Genomic DNA, 18,007 nt, shown 5'->3' with positions numbered 1-18,007 from the left:
TCAGCTCCTGGAGGCAGGTGAAGGTCAGTGGATGGAAGGAGTGAAGGGCAGGCAGGCTGAAGACCAGGGTCTCAGCACTGGACTCAGTCTGTGGGTCTGCTGTGGACTCACTGGTAACCCTGGACAAATGACTCATCTCTCTGGGCTTCACTTTCCTCATCTGGAAACTGCGACACTGTTGTGAGGATCAAGGAATCTGGAGAGGGTCAGCCTGCCTTTCCAACACTGTCTGGCCCAGTATTTATGCATAGCAGCTGCTCAATAAATCTTCATTAAAGCAACAAATACAACAAAATTCAGGACGTCAAGTGTCACTATATTTAAAAAACAAATTAAAGCTTTGAGACAGAGCCCTTGCAAGTTTTCTTAAATATAACAGGTTTTCTAAAAAAGTATCAATAGAATGCCTTTGTTCTTAGAACTAGTCTGGCTTATTCACATTAAATGTTGTCAAGTAGGGGTTCACATGAGAAATGTCACTCCAATTCACAGTGAACCCAGTGTTCTAAGAAACCTGTCTGCAAAATCTTTGAACCTCTAAAGGCAAACGAAGAACCACGTTTACCTCCATTAGCAACTTCTACAATATCAAAAACAAATGGCTTTTCAAAAGGAGACATACTTGAGATCAGTTTCTCAGCTCCCTGGTATAACACTGGTTCAGAATTCTGTGTTTCTCCCCATTTAATCCACCAATGAGAAAATACTCACCAAGAGTCTACCTTACCGAGTCCTTATCCTGAGAGACTCAATAACTGGCTATCATGATAGAAAATGGAGGTACAGAGAATAAAAAGAAGGGAATTTCCATCCAACCCAGGGCTCTGTTTCCTCATTTACTCACTGAATTATTCCACAGAGATTTATTGAGTACCAACAACATATGGGCATTAGGTCAGGGGGCATGAAGATTCAGGCCACCTACCTATACATTAAGCCTTTTCACAGTCTCTCCTCCCTTAAGCAGTTTCTCTGAACTGTCAGCCCCATTCCTATCCCATTCACACCCATTTGTGTCGGAGAGAAAAGAAAGGCAATCCATCACCCACCTTACCTCCCATAGGCATTCCAGGCCCTAGACCCATCCCTCCCACCTCTCCAGTTCTGCTTTATTCCATTGCATTTGCAGCTTTCCCAACAACTCTTTGTCATCTACAGTCCTAGCCAGGGGTCCCTGTTCTAGACCACATGGCCACTGCTTCCTCCCTCCTAAACTATTTGTTACCCCCCATGACTGCCACTGCCCAGGCTTCTTCAGCCTCACTGTCCGCTTCATCTTGGCTTTATCTTCTCATCCCTCTTCCTTCAACCATCTGTTTAATTCCATCTTGGCTGAGTTTCTCCCTCTGGCCTCCTTTACCTTCCCTGTTCTCCTCCTTTCTTTAGAACTGAGGGAACAGGTGTTAATATCAGGGTAATTAATAAATCATGAACCTAAGCATTTGTTTAAGAACTCATTTTTACATAATTATGTTTCTTCATCTCAGGACTAACTTTAGACTGAAAATGAGCATTTTATGAAAATTGAAAATGACAAATGCTAGACACTCTGCTTTTATAGAGCATGTATTTTATTCTTAAAGGTCTTGTTTTTCAAATCTAGGGCTACAGCTAAATTTTCAAGTAATTTGAAAGATTCATGTTCTACATGTTCTTGAAGCCAATTTAGAGAATGAATATTAAGTGAAGGGAAATCATGGTCTTCGCAGTTCTGAAGACAACTCACACTTTCTGAACTGAAATCAGACTCATCAGTAAGCTCCTCTTTTGCTATTTTCTTGACCACTATTTTTTTTTAATTTAATTTAATTTATTTATTTATTATTTTTGGCGTCATTGGGTCTCAGTTGCAGCAGGCAGGATCTTTGTTGAGGCATGAGGGATCTTTCGTTTGCAGCACATGGGCTTCTCTCTAGTTGTGGCGTGCCAGCTCCAGAGCGTGTGGGCTCTACAGTTGCAGCACGTGGGCTCTCTAGTTGAAGCACACAAGCTCAGTAGTTGTGGCATGCGGGCTTAATTGCCCCGAGGCATGTGGGATCTTAGTTCCCCAACCAGGGATTGAACCCGCGTCCCTGCATTGGAAGGCAGATTCTTTACCACGGTACCACCAGGGAAGTCCCTTGACCATTATTTTTTGAGCATTGTCATTTTTATGGTAACCTGAAAGCTGCCTCCTGCTACAAACTGCACAAGATTCTGTAAACTATCCATAATCGGACAAGAAGCAACAATTTGCCTAATTTCCTGGTAACTGTTCTTTGCCAGCTGACAAGAATTTCATCAAGGCAGTCAAACAATACAGACAGCTTTTCTAACTAGACAGTTGGGAACTGTCCATTAAACTGTCCAGAAAACCCTTCATTAAACTACAGATGAGAGGAATGGGTTTGAGTTGCAGTTTGTTATCGGTCTATTTGGGGAGATGCCAGTATTTCAACTATCCGTGCCAAACCAGCTCTCTACAACTGTTCCATTTTTCTGGAAGGAAAAGAACATTAATTTTATCTGCAACATACTTGAAAGTTTCAGGATCAACAGGGCAGAGTCATCTGAAAGATATTTTTGAGATGTGAGTTCTCTAGGTTTCCTGAATAATGTGAAGGCTATTTGTTAGATACGGACATGGATCCAGAGGAAGAGGAAATATCAATTCATCAATTCCTAGGATGCAAAAATGACAGCAGTGCCCAAAATGAGCTGTTCTGCTGCCTGCGAGCGCCATAAGCAACGAGTAGTAGAAACCCATCACAGCTTAAAAGATTTCCTATGTGACACAGACTAAGAAATAAAACTATAAACTTAGAAAATAGTATACAAAATTATTTTGAAGATCTTTTAGTCCAATGATGTTTAAGGGAAAGATTACGGGCAGGGAAGTGCAGATCAGAATCTCACAAGAAGAAGGAGGGATTTGAAACTATATATGCTGTCTTCTTCTGGGAAGATGGAATAGATGCACTTTTCCTTGTTCTTTCCACTAAGTACAACAAAAAACCTCGAATATTATATATATGTATAAAACAAACATAGACTCCAATAAATTGAAAAGAGAAGGTAGACTAATTAGAGACCTCAGCACCTGAGGAGTGACACAGTGGTGAGTTCCACGGATTTTCTCATAAGTCCCAAAATTGGAGCTAATGAAGCCAGTAATCCAGAAATGCCAAGGAGTACAGACAAAAAATTAAAAAGAAGAAGAAAAAAAAAAAGAACAGCCTGCTCTCTTTAGCCAGAGTACCAGGAAAGGGACAGCCTAGCAAGAGAGAAAATTTAGACAATAATTGCTCTACCTTAGTCAACACCACAGAAAAAAAATGACAGTCCTACCCTCGCCAGCAAGGGCTCAGTGGAGAGTCTAGACTTACAACCTTGGGAGGCAATAACAAGGCAGCCCAATCTCTCTCTGTGTCAGTGTGGCATCACAGGAGGTTGAGTGGAAAGCCGGGACTCTCCTACCTGTACTGGCCGCTAAGCTTTTATATACAGAATGGATAAACAACAAGGTCCTACTGTAGAGCACAAAGAACTATATTGAATACCCTATGATAAACTGTAATGGAAAAGAATATATATAAAAAAATAATGTAAATATGTATAACTGAGTCACTTTGCTGTACAGCAGAAACTAACACAACATTATAAATCCACTATACTTCAATAAAAATAAAATAAAATGCAAGTTAACATAGAAAAAAAACCCTTGGTGGTGTCAGTGGAGACCACAGGGGTGGGGTCTTGACTTCTACCCCAACCAGCAGTAATGAGGTGCCCCTCCCTATCCCTGATGGGACAGTGTCAGAGGAGTTCAAACGGAGAGTCAGGGAGACCATCCCTGCTCTATGAAAACTCCTGAACAGTAAGATTTGATGGGCCTCTGGATGATAACATGCAGGAAGGGTGGCCCATCCCAGTTCCAATGGGACAGAAGATTCTGTGCTTGAGACCCTCCTGGACCTCATCCTATATACTTCTTCATCTGGCTGTTCATCTGTATCCTTTGATGTCCTTTGTAATAAATCACTAATCTAGTAAGTAGACTGCTTTCCTGAATTCTGTGAAGTTCATGAATTCTTGCTAGCAAATTAATCAAGGAAGGGTTGTGGGAACCTCTGACTTATAGCCAGTTGGTCAGAAGCATAGGTAACAACCTGGACTTGTAATTGTCATAAGAAGTGGGGGACGGGGAAAGTCCTGTAGGGCTAAGCCTTTAACTTGTGGGATCTGACACCATCTCCATGTAGATAGTATCAGAATTGAGTTAAGTTGTAGAACACACATCTGGTGTCAGAAGTGAAGGTGCGGTAGTAGAGTACTGAGAGTACAGGAGACACACAGGAATGTTTTTCCTCCAGAAAATTATACAGAGAATATTCTCTGATCGTAATGTTGAGTTAAAGAAGCTAGACGCAAAAGAACACATACTATCTGAGTTCATTTATGTAACTATGAAAACCATATGCAGGTGGTAAAACTGAAAACAAGGCAGTGATTATCATAAATGCCAGAACAGAGGTTCCCTATGATAGTGGTAGTGGGGAGAGATGGAGTTGTGATTGGAAAAGGGCACACAGAGAACTGCTGGGTGCTGCAAAGTTCTATTTCTTAACCTAGGTGGTAGCTGTACATTCCAATAATGCGTTAAGCTTTACATACATGCTTTTGCTCTACTCTATCCACGTTTAATATTTCACAGTGAAAGAAGTTATAAAAATAATCTTGTATTTGCAAAAACATTGACTATTTCTTAAAATTTTGTTTTTATTATTCATTTATGCGCTACCACACGTCAGAAAAAATTGATGGTAGGTCTTCTTATGATTCCTACCTAATAAGGTTTGGGAGCACGATCATTCCTAAGATCCTTTTTTTCTGAATAGAAAAACAAAACCACAGACCTACTGCATCAGAAACTCTGGGGGTGGGGCCCAGAAATCTGTGGTTTAATAGGCCCTCTTGGTGATTCTGATGCTCGCCAATGTTTGAGAACCACTGGTATAAGCACACACATAAATTATCCTTGTGGGCTTCCCTGGTGGCGCAGTGGTTGAGAGTCTGCCTGCCAATGCAGGGGACATGGGTTCGTACCCCGGTCTGGGAAGATCCCACATTCCGCGGAGCGGCTGGGCCCATGAGCCATGGTCGCTAAGCCTGCGCGTCCGAGGCCTGTGCTCCGCAACGGGAGAGGCCACAACAGTGAGAGGGCCACGTACCGCAAAAAAAAAAAAATAAATAAATAAATAAATAAATGATCCTTGTTATTTTCACGGAGTAACAACTTCATCTTCAAGACCTTCTGAACTTGAACAACATGCTTAGAGCACCTTGCATCGTACACCTACAAGCACCTGTTCTGTCAAAGGTTGTACTGGCTATTGTGCAAAACTGACCTGGAGACCTGATTCAGCCATGGGGAAAGAGGGAGCAATAGATCATGCCCACCATGTGTGAATGGCAAAGTCCATCACCAAAACTCAAGCCTCTGGAATGAGCATCCAAGATCCAATCTCCTAGAAGCATTTAACAAGTATTAAATTGGTAAATTCTATTCCCATTAGCCAGAGTGTACATCCTTGATAGGACTCATGACCACCACTGGGGATGAGGATAAAACAAACTACTTCCTTGCATAGCCACATTTGCTGAGCGGCCCCAGGACACCTCCTTCTTTAGTTAGGGCTGAAGAGTCCAAGAACACTATCCTGTCTGAGGCAATGAAAAACTTCCCTCCATGTTTTAGGCTGGTAAGGACTGAGCTGTCACAGCTGTGCATGAGGTCAGCTGCATGTGTGCTAGGTATTCATGATGAGACACGGTTCTCAGCCTCGAGATGATGATAATTCTGAACACTAACCCTTATGCACCAGCACCAACCTTCCCTGAAATGAAAGCACTAGAGATATGCTGCCAATTCATTTCAGTTAAAACAAAGGTATTGCCTCTTCCCTCCCAACCAAAAGAAAAACCTCTGGAAAAAGGTTAATTTTCTGATTCTGAGAGACAGAAAGTAATCTAGAGTCAGAGATCTACCAGACCAACTGCTTCACCTCTGTAAGGACTTGAAAGAGGACTCAGAGAGTCAAACACTTCGAGGGCCTGTTACACGTTGTCAAGGCAACCACAACCCCGAGCTCTCACAATGGGAATCTTCCCAACCAGGTTTTCAGGCAATCACTTGCCCTAAATTCTTTTTGTTTTAGGCTATTCTTTAAATTCTTTTAAAATAAAAACCGTTAAAAATATATCTTTCTATTATCCTGGAACCCTCATTATTTCTTGGAGTTTAATCTTTCCTTTCGAATGTCTAGTCTTCTATGTAAATAAAATTCCGAGGTAGTAAGGGTCTTGAAGCAATAATAATTTTCATTTTGTAATCATACAAATCATGCTGTCTTTGAAAATAAACTCATGCAGGTATGGTCCAAAGGGCGTGTGTTTTGGATGAAAAGAGAGTACTGGTTCCAAACCATGATTATGACATGAGGGTGGGGAAGAAAAGGCTAAACAAAGACCAGCAGAAGTGCAGGCAAACAAACCCACGGAATAAGAAATACTGATAAGACAACCAGTGAAATCTGCAAAATGACTGGTATTCCAGGATTTTATGGTATTATCATTAATTGTTTTAGGTGTGATAATGGAATTGTGAAGAAGGAAGGAAGGAGGGAAGGAAGGAGGGAAGGAAGGAAGGTGAGTCAAGGAGAATGGATGAGAATAAGGGAATGGAAAGAGGACAGTGAAAGGGAAGAAAGACGGGGAGAGAGAGAGAAATAGAAGCAAAGAGATGCAAATAGAAGCAAAGCACCATCTGCACATGGTGGAGATGCCACAAATGCCTCAGCAACCCCCTTAATTTATGTAGGCTGTGCAGCATTGATGGATAAAACTTGGAAAAGCTCGACATCATAAAAGCCTGTCCCAGTAAAAATTCTGATGGAGCCCAGTTCCGATGTGCCTCTTCCACTGCTCCAGGATAACCACACTACACATCCACATTAGCCCGCTCAGCCTTTGGGGAACGTGGTGGGGGCACACTGAGTTCGTTTCAATGGATGACTGTCTTGGGGGCAGTAATTCCTATGTTTGCCCGGCCCCAACGGGACTGATGGGCAAAGCCATCAGTCTTATTACTGGGCACCAACATGTAGAGAAGGAAGAATGGAGAAACACGAGAAGGAAATCAAACACAGGAATTTAAAATCCAGTGAAAATGAGTGCAAATAAAATTTCATAAGATCTCCATAGTAAAGAAACTCAGCAGAGTCAACTCTTGATTACTCTAGTAAAGGAGACAAGAAAAGTTAATCCAAACATCATTTATGCCCAGTCCTATGTTCCTGTTTTGTTTTGATTTTACATTGGAGTATGAGTGTTTGGGGATTGCTCAGCAAGCACCATAAACAGCTAATAAAGCCCTGCTCTCGCAGATTCCACAGGCATTACTTTGAATCCTATCTGGTTTGGATGTTTTTTTCCTTTCGTATACTTGTCTGGTTTTGAAGGGAACTCCTAGGGCACTGCTCCCCACATAATTATCCAGATGACTCCTGATAAAAATCAAGCCCCAGAGTCTATGTCAATCAAAACACAGCCAAGGCCTGGTCCAGAACCAGCTCAGGCACCAGAGCACTGGTGAGATGGTAGAGATCAAAGTCAGAGACACACTTGCCTCAGTGGGCCATACCACAAAACTTAGAAGCTAACTATGTCACTGTCACAAGGAACTCACGGGGGCATCTCCTAGGACCAGTGCATGATCACCAAGGCCATAATCTGAACCCATGAGAGCAGAATGCAGGGTCACACCCTTTCCAGAAAGGCTGCCAATTATTCCACAAAGGAAGTGCTCCACAAAAAAACATGTCTGATCTCTCTCACTGCACAGTTTGGAATTTTATCTCCTCTTCACTCGTCCCTTAGTAGATGTTCAACTATTCAAATTCAGCTTTCAGTTTCTTACTTTCCAAATCGAGATGATACAAGCTATTTGCGGAATAATATCTGAAAAAGTGAAACACAGTGCTGAGCTAAAAGACATCATTTGATTATCATTCTGGCTCACCATTAATTCAAGAAATGTATACTTTTTTCCTTTTAATTCAGAGAATTAAGCATTTTCTGTAAGAAAGATGAGAATGCAGCTCCCGAGCTGGACCATTCCTACAGGGATTCCCATCCAGGCAGACAGGAAGAATGAGTCCATGACCTACGTTTTCAAGTTAGCTTTCTCCACCTGGGGGAGGAAGATAACATTTCTGAGCCATCGTATTTTTTAAATATTCTGTTAACTGTCAGATACCCATCTGCTTAATTATCCAGTTTTTATGGGACTTTAGGATTGTTATTTGCAAAGGGTACAGATCTGCCTTGTCAATTAAATAAACTATTCCTGTACCTCCTCACTCTGCTGCTCTATATGACCAATCAGATTGTAAAGGTTTCATTAAAAAGCACTGGTGGATTTCTGGGGAAAATGGCGTCAAGAACACATGTATCTAAACTTGTTTCCATTACTCCCATTAAAATGACCAAGAGAGGGCTTCCCTGGTGGCGCAGTGGTTGAGAGTCCGCCTGCCGATGCAGGGTTGTGGGTTCGTGGCCGGGTCTGGGAAGATCCCACATGCCGCGGAGCGGCTGCGCCCGTGAGCCATGGCCGCTGAGCCTGCGCGTCCGGAGCCTGTTGCTCCGTGGCGGGAGAGGCCACAAGAGTAAGAGGCCCGCGTACTGCAAAAAAAAAAAAAAAGACCAAGAGAATATAAAGATGGGGGCCGAGGGGACTGCACCAATACAGGAAATAACAGAGATGCCACTGACATGCCAGAAATGACAAGGAATTTTGGCAGATGGGACTAGGTTGAAGAAAAATACCGTAAGTCAAATAGCATCTCCCCCTCTTAAGGACAGACTGGGTTCTTGAGAAGCAGGGCTCTGGCACCCCTTACTTGAAACGGCAAATCCAGAGGGGAGAGTGGGCTACAGAGCAGGTAAAAACCCCACCAACTGGACACGCCTGTCTGTGGTGCCTCAGAAACATTTGAAGCAGTCAGGGTGTCATAGGGGCATCTGTGATACCACAACTCACACCCAGGTAAAGATCAGAGCAAAGAGAAAGATGCCCCAGGAGCTATGGGTTCCCTGAACCCGGACAGAAATGAATGAGGCAGAGAGTATGACAGAGCTTCCACTCTGCTCCCCTCATGCTGATGGATCCCTAAACTGATACACTAGTCCACTTCACTCAGGAAATGGGGGAAAAATCCACAAGGTGTCTATGAAAAGCTTCTGAAACAAACAAGGAGAGCACAGCATTTCAAACTTGTAAAAAGATTTATTACAAGAAGCAAAAATAATTTTTCAAGAGCATCACCTTGTACTCTCAAGAAAATTTTTGAACATACACAGTCTATGAAATGAGATAAGATAGCAAAATAAGAAGAAAAAAAAAGCAGTTGGCCAAGAGGCTTGAGAAAGAAAATGGGAACTGAATGAGATAAGGAACACTAAGAATCAATCTAAAAATACAACAGCATCACTATCTGCATTAGAAACCATATAAAGCAGCCCTGGTTCAATAGAAACTGAATCAGTGATGTGGAAAGCAAACATGAGTTCTCCCAAAAGGTAGAGAAGAACAAAGGGACCAAAATCATGAGAAAGATGGTGAAAACAATGGAGGACAGTGAATAGAGCAAACACTCTAAGTCAGTGTTCTTGAGAAAGAGAGTCTAGAAAACCAACAGGAGGAAATACCTACACTGCAGATCAAAAGTGGTCACCAAGCACCAGGCAAAATTAAAATGAAAGGATGGACACTGAGCTACACTTTGATGAAAATTTTAAATGGAAAAGGCAGAGACAGGAGTCCGACAAGCATCAAAACGAGGGTAGAAAGATCACTGTACTACAAAGAGATGATCTGGGCTGGCCTCAGACTTCTCCATCAGAGGTCAATGGGCCAGATGGTGGTCATTCCATAAATCTACACATGTGATTAGATTGTACAGAACTACTACTACTACTCCTACACACACACACACACACACACACACACACATACACACACACACACTGTGTGTACATATAAAAACTGGTGAAATCTGAATAAAATTTGTACTCTAGTTAATAGTAGTGTGCCAATGTTAATTTCCTGGTTTTGATATTATATTGTAGTTGTATAAAATGTTATCATTGGCAGAAGCTGGGTGAAGGGTCCATAGGATCTGTCTATACTATCTTGGCAACTTCCTGTAAGTCTATAATTTGTATTTTTTTTAAGACAGTAAATCAAGGATCAAGGTCTACTGAAGAGATTTGAAAGAAAAAAGAATTCCATACCCCAGTAAGTTGCTGGTCATAGGTGAAAGCAATGAAAAGTCATTCTCCATTATGAAAATAACATGCAATATCGGAAGATTCAAAGCAAGAGCTAAAATATCTGAACATTTTCTTTCATGAAGCTAAATTGTGAAAATGGGCAATCATGCTCTACAAGATCATGCTCTATAAGGTCTATGATGAGCACTGAAACTAGTTAAGAAGCATTCAGTTAAAGTAATTTGCTATGAAAATGATTCTAAAACCAAAAGCAAAGATCTATGTTTAAGGAATGATACATGATAAGAAAAATTTCAATAAGAAGAAATTAGGGGGCTTCCCTGGGGGCCACAGTAGTTGAGAATCTGCCTGCCAATGCAGGGGACACGGGTTCATGCCCCGGTCTGGGAAGATGCTGCGGAGCAACTAGGCCCGTGCACCACAACTGCTGAGCCTGCGCGTTTGGAGCCTGTGCTCCGCAACAAGAGAGGCTGCGATAGTGAGAGGCCCGCGCACCGCGATGAAGAGTGGCCCCTGCTTGCCGCAACTAGAGAAAGCACTCGCACAGAAATGAAGACCCAACACAGCCAGAAATAAATAAATTAATTAATTAATTTTAAAAAAAAGAAGAAGAAGAAATTAGGCCTAAAATCTCAGAACATACCCAAAAAAACCTCTGGAAAATAGATTTAGAAAGTGGAAAGTGTGGGACTTCCCTGGTAGCACAGTGGTTAAGAATCCACCTGCCAATGCAAGGGACACGGGTTCGGTCCCTGGTCCAGGAAGATCCCACATGCCGCAGAGCAACTAAGTCCACGTGCCACAACTACCGAGCCTGCGCTCTAGAGCCCACGAGCCACAACTACTGAGCCCACGTGCTGCAACTACTGAAGCCCATGCACCTAGAGCCCATTCTCCGCAACAAGAGAAACCACCACAATGAGAAGCCCACTCACCGCAGCAAAGAGTAGCCCCTGCTCGCTGCAACTAGAGAAAGCCTGCGTGCAGCAATGAAGACCCAACGCTGCCAGCTAATCTCCTTATCTTATTGACACATGGGAGGCAAAAACATATGTTCTGTTTTATTTTTTATGTTGATACTAAACACATGGTTTAAGACCCTTACAGCTATCTTTTAGCACAATAAAGAATTGCTATACTAGTTATAAAAATAAATACAAATAGCTTACACTTCCCTGTTACAGACAAAGATTTTAGATTAGCTAAAAGGTTCCCCCATATGCTTTGTCCATCTTTCAATTTTTTTAAATTAATTGTATCCACAAGTGATGCACCAAAAGAATTCAACAAATAAAGGATAAAATTTTTTTCAAATGGGCAAAATATATCAAGGAAACAGAAACACAAGATAGTAGGGATGGCACTGTCAGTATCAGACAATAAGAAGAAACTTCTGTTACCTGGTATTAGAGCCAATTATAAAGCAACTGTAACTAAAAATAGCTTAGCAATGACACAGTAATAAATGGATCAAATGAACAGAAACAGAACTTAGTGTATAATAACAGTGTAAAAGAAGATGGTTATAATAAAGTTAGCCTTTTAAATCAATGAGGAAAAGAATGTTTGAAAATCAAAGAAACAATTGGTTATTCAGAAAAAGGAGGAATTCCTTATCTTATATCATATACTAAAATAATTCCAGTTGAGTTAAATGCAAAAATTAAACAAAAGATTGAGAATAAAAATGTATTTATCTGAAAGGCCTTTCCAAGTACATATTTGTGTGCTAACAATAATCCCACTACAAAGAAAATGCAAGGCAAATGATAAATTGAGGGAAAATATTTGTAACAAAATGAAAATCATTAAGAAAAGGACAAACACCCTCTAACTATATGGGCAAAAGACATATTAGATTATTCACACACACACTCCCTCCCCAAATTCAAACATTCATTAAAAGCACGGGAAAAACTCATCACTAATAACAAAAGAAGTACAGGTGAAAACAACTATATAATAACTTGGGAGTGTAAATATGTATAACCTTTATGGAGGATAATTTGGCAATAGCAAAGTAACATAAGCAAATTATACCTTTAAGTATCTTTAAATTCAAGTACTGTAAGCTTTAAACTTGCTCATGGTTTTTTGAGAAGTCATATTAAGGAAATAAAATATGTGTACTAAAGTATCTGCTCCAAGTGCGGGGGGTGAGCACAGCAGTCATAAAGTGGCCAGTGGATTAGCCCAGCCCTGCCACTTGGGTGACCAGCAATAAAACGATGTCAATAAAATCACCCACATTTTAGAGCTTTCTAGAGATCTGAAGAGAGAATTATGGGTGCCTGGCCCATGGGAATTGTTCAGTAACTATTAGACACTGATAGAAGGGGTGGTGATATTTATCTACAATCCTGCACTAACAGGTTCAAAATCCCTTATCTGAAATGCTTGTGGTCCAACCGTGGTGCTTCAGAACTAAGACCTTTTGGATATGAAAAGGTAACAGTATATTTACCTAACTAGGTCTGGGAGAGCACCTACTAATCAATTACATCACTATTCCTAGAGTAAAATATATGAATATTCATTCTAAGTGAGATAAACATCAGTTCAGGTCAGGTTTTGCAGGCAAATGAGTTATGGAAAAACTTTTCGCTTTTACAGCTTTCTGGACTTCAGATTTTTACAAGAGTGATTGAGAACCTATATTTATAACAGAGGAACATTAGAATCTATCTAAACATAAGATAATAAGGGGTAGGTTACATAAATCATGATACATTCATAAGATGGAAAACTACACAGCTATAAAAAGTCACTTTTTCCAAAGAATATTTAATAAACTGGGAAAATGTTCATGAATAGCAGGTAAAAAAAAGCAAAATAAAAAACACAAATTATGAATTCTATTTTGCAAAAGTAAATTATATAATATTCCAGAATAAAAGACTACAAGGAACCATACAAGGACGTTAAATTAACCACATTGTGGTTAACCACATTAACCACATTATGTTCTTCCTTATACTTTTCTGCATATTCCAATCTTCTATGATAATCAGGAAAACAATGCATTAATTTTTGAACTATTTATGGTTGCTGTTCCTGCGTAGGACTAGGCTAGTTCTCATCCTAGAGGGTTAACAAGCCCATCTCTACTCTCAAGGAATTTACCAACGCATCTCTGGAGAGCTGAGGGCATTACTCAGTTCTCTCCACATTAGAATGCAGTTCATTCTTCATCAGCACTTCCCCACTGGCTCCTCAGGACAACTTGACTCAGGCACCAGGACTTTTTCACACCTCTACCATATGAAACCCTGGTGACCTTGCAAGTTAGTGATAAAAATGGCATCAGTGCTACAACAAGAACTTGATTCAACCCATGACGTTATCTAAAGAAGCTAAAAAAGAAAAAAAGAAAAAAGCAGGGACTGTTTAAACGTGTCTGATTTTCACTTTTTTACTGTACTCATCAAATCGCAATCATTTAAGAAATTATGGGGGAGGAGGAGAAGGTGATTGCATTTGGGTTTGTTCCAGGTGCTTCGCATGAGTAAAAGGATATGATCTTGAACCTGACAGACCCAGCAATGAAAAGCATTTTGTGGAGTTAGTGGGATGCTAAGAGAGATCACGACATTGGTTCGTGGAGAGGACAAGCAAGAGTTCATCTTACCTAACAGACCACTCATCAATGTCTAAGGGGTGGTCTTTGGCCAGAGCTTTAAAGGGCTCAGCCGTATTTAGTGTGGGTGTTCCTAACACCCAGGTGGTCTTCACTGAACTCCACCCAGGTCTGGAATTCTCCAGTGGTTTAATACACAGTTTGAAAACATTTTATACCAAAAGGCTTTTTGTTATAAGCCTCAATTCCAAACATGGAACAAAAGAGATAAATGATCCATCAGCCTACACCTAATCACCTAAAGGGACCACATGGGTTGACATTTAATCACTTTTACATAGATTCCAATAGTCTTTTTAAACTATTGCTGAGAACACGAGAAATCCTTGTGCAAAGCTCTTGCCACACATAAATAATAGCCAACTGTGAAGTTAAATAAGAAGTTAACTCTCTTAGCTTAATCCCACAGAAAATTACTTGTTTGCAGGCAAATTATCCACTGGGGATACTTTTTTATTTGTGGAGTGCTAATCCTTCCCTCCTGCTTTCTGCCACCCTTCTTTTCCTCCTTCCTCCCAACCTGAAGAGAAGGAAGATAAAGTAAATGTGCACAATCCCCCATTCAATCAGGACCTTGGTTAAAATAAAGACCTTCCAGGAAAAAGGTGACTTACTCTATCCCAGCTGAAACACAGGCCCAGTCGATCAAGTTGTTTCCTCATGTGTCTAATATTACTGCGAAACAAAGGGAAAAGAGTTTGGATTTTAGAAACAGGAAAAGCCATAAACAAACTACACTTTGAGAATGTGAAAAGGAAACTGGAAAAGTCTAGATTATTCCAAAGGGCTTTAAGTGTTGTTTCGCCCTGGCGAAGAAATTAATTACTAAGAATCCGTGAAAATATCTGCCTAGTAGAAGACATCTATTCTTTGGACCCTTGCAAAAGCCACTAAAAACCATGATAGTCTTTGGTCCTAGGGACTAACCCTTTCCCAGGCCATTCAGGAAGGCAACCCTTCTGATTTGTGCACTCCTGGCCCATCCATATGCCTGTATTCTGCACAAATTTAAGCCAAGCATTTAAAAATTTAAAAGCGACTGAAAAGAAAAATCTTAACATACAAATTGCGGGAATCCAGGAGGAGCCATACAGTGCTTTGTCAATCAAAACCTAAAACCGAAAACTCTCCAACAATTGGAAAAGAGGAGAGAAGTAAATTAATCAACTTTAATATAATATGAAATATTATTTACTTTTTTCTATTTAAATTTTTTAAATTAAAAAAAATTTTAACTTTTTATTGAAATATAGTTAATTTACAGTGCTGTGTTAGTTTCAGATATATAGTAAAGTGATTCAGTTATACATATATACATATAAATATATTTTTCAGATTATCTTCCATTATAGGTTATTACAAGACAGAGTATAGTTCCCTGTGCTATACAATAGGTCCTTGTTGTTCGTCTATTTTATATACAGTAATATGTATATGTTAATCCCAAACTCCTAATTTATTTCCCCCTGCCCCTCCCCACTATCCCCTTTGGTAACCATAAATTTGTTTTCTATGTCTGTGAGTCTATTTCTGTTTTGTAAGTTCATTTGTATCATTTTTTTAGATTCTACATGTAAGTGATATCATACGATATTTGTCTTCCTCTGTCTGACTTCAGTTAATATGATGATCTCTAGGTCCTCTTTTTTCTTTTTAAAGAAAAAGGACTAATTAATTTCTACTGTGTCCCCTTTCAGTACAAGCAGACTGAAAATATGGAAAACCATGAAGAAGTTCTCTAGGTGATCTCTGATTAGCTAACAATAGCTTATTTTAATTCCAAGCCTCGTGTTAAGCATTTTGCAGAAAAGTGCTTGCAACAGACTGAACGTTTGTGTCTCCCTCAAATTGTTATGTTAAAATCTAATCTCCAACGTAATGGTATTTTGAGGTAACCAAAGGTACTATGAGAGGTAACCAGATTAGTGCCTTTATAAAAGAGACTCCAGAGAGCAACCCTGCCCCTTCTACCATGTCAAGACACAGAGAGAAGACAGCTGTCTATGATCCAAGAAGCAGGTCCTCACCAGACACCAAATCTGCAAGTGCCTTGATCTCGGACTTCCCAGCCTATAGAACTGAGAGAAATACATTTCTGTTGTTTATAAGCCACCCAGACTATGGTATTTTTGTTATAGCAGCTGACTAAGACAGTGCTTAATCTTTATCCATTCATAAGAGGTAGGAACTACGACTATCCCTCCTTTACAGATAAATAAACTGAGGCGGAGAGAGGTTAAGTAATTTGCTCAAGGTGAATGGCTAGGAAGAAGGAAAGGCAGGATTTGTACCTATGTGGCCTGATTCAGGGGCCATCTTCTTTACTGCTATGCTCTAGTTGGAGGAGCATACTACTCCTCCTTGGAGGAGTTGGCAAACTTTCTGTAAAGGACCAGATGGTAAATGTTTTCAGCTCTGTGAGCCATATGGTCTCTGTCACAACTACTCAGTTCTGCCATTGTATCATGAAAGCAGCCATGACCAATATATAAACAAATGGGTGTGGCTTGTGTTCCAATAAAACTTTATTTACAAAATCAGGCAGGGCCAAATTTGGCCCATGGAATTTGCCAATCCCTAGCCTAGCTTACATCAAACTTATACCATATTTGACCCATTTTATTTAAATCATTATTTCCTCCTTTTTTCATCACTCCCTTTACTCTAGAATTAACCATAATTGGAAAAGTGGAAACTAGGGATTAGGAAGAAAAAAGACAAATAGATGGTGCAGAAGATATTTCTTTTTACAATGTAGCCTTGGGCAAGATAAAGCAAAGGGAGGTGAAAGACAATGGGGATAGACTTTGAACCGGGTAGGGTGAGGAAAGGCTTTGTGAAAGGGGCTGGAGTGAGCCCAGAACATTCTGCTGGGTTCTGGTATAAGGCCCTCAAGGCTTTATCAGGAGGGAGAGGGATGGGCACTGCTGGCCCACAAGTACATGGAAGCCTGAGGCACAGTGGGTACTGAGAGTATATCCTCCTTGGAGAAAGCCACACCCAGAATAAATTGGCCATATATTTCCTCGCTGAATATCTAAGTTCCTCTTCCTTCAGAATGGTGAAGGCAAAAAATTAACAGAATCTGCAGAGAAAATTATAATGTGGAATTTGTATATGGCTCAAACTACAGTCACGAAGATGAAGAGCACTGTAGAAATTTAACAAATGTCACCCTTTCCTTCTCCTTTTTCCTTCCAAACGCAAATACTCAAAGGAAGAATAACTAAATAACAAAGCATCAAAATGAACACATGAATGATATCCAAACCCTCTTTGTTATTTCTTAGATAAGAATACAGTGTGCAAAAAGGCAAACACCAAATACAGACAATACTGTTTATTGCTCGGCAGACTGCAATGTTTTGTTTGCTTTACTTTCTATTTCTTGTGCACAGGTTAAAAAAATTGTTTAAGGGTTCTGTATACAAGTGCTTGAATATGCCTGTAAACACATACCTCTGTGTCCAACTTTCTGGATGTAGATTCCTCTCGATCGCAGCATTTTCGGCAGGCAATCCAAACGCATCCCATCCCATGGGATTGATAACCTAGCACCCAGAAAGGAAACATCAGCCGTGGCAGATTGCTAAAATCTTTATCAGTATTCTCTTCTGGGCAATGAGCAGGCATTCTCTCTTTCTAACACATCTTATCCCTTTCCTGGATGATTTCAAACTATGCTTTTGAAAGCCAGCTGGCTATCTAAGACGTAAGCACAGAAGAGAATTTAGAAGGTTATACACCAAGGTGCCAATAGCAGTTATCTCTGAGTAGGTATTTTCGTGACTATTTTTTACTTTCTTCTTCTTCTTGTCTGTATTGTGTGTAATGAACCCAAAGCGTTTTTCTGACATTATAAAAAGTTTCTTTTAATTTCAAAAATAGGTATATATAAAAATATATATAGGCATTCAAAACGCTCACCTCGTGTTAGATTTTCCAGTTAAGGAGTTGTGCTGTCCAATAGGGTAGCCCCTAGCCACATGTGGTTATATAAATTTAAACTTAAATTAGTTAAAATTAATTAAAATTTAA

At 40.2% G+C, this 18,007-nt stretch overlaps 1 protein-coding gene across 8 annotated transcripts in view; it reads right to left on the bottom strand.

The window, feature by feature from the left end:
- The window catches only part of LARS2 (leucyl-tRNA synthetase 2, mitochondrial), a 278,070-nt gene that overhangs the window by 119,319 nt on the left and 140,744 nt on the right, over positions 1–18,007 (bottom strand). For all 8 annotated transcript variants that reach the window (XM_079934198.1, XM_079934197.1, XM_079934196.1 and 5 more), the window contains 2 exons: positions 17,429–17,520; positions 14,584–14,644 (listed from right to left, as the gene is read on the bottom strand). In XM_079934198.1, the coding sequence (XP_079790324.1) occupies positions 14,584–14,644; positions 17,429–17,520 (153 nt within the window). The remainder of the gene's footprint in view (positions 1–14,583; positions 14,645–17,428; positions 17,521–18,007) is intronic.

The sequence above is a fragment of the Stenella coeruleoalba genome, assembly GCF_951394435.1.
Source record: "Stenella coeruleoalba genome assembly, chromosome: 10".
Taxonomy (NCBI): Eukaryota; Metazoa; Chordata; class Mammalia; order Artiodactyla; family Delphinidae; genus Stenella; species Stenella coeruleoalba.
This window is presented reverse-complemented; position numbering and strand designations above follow the sequence as displayed.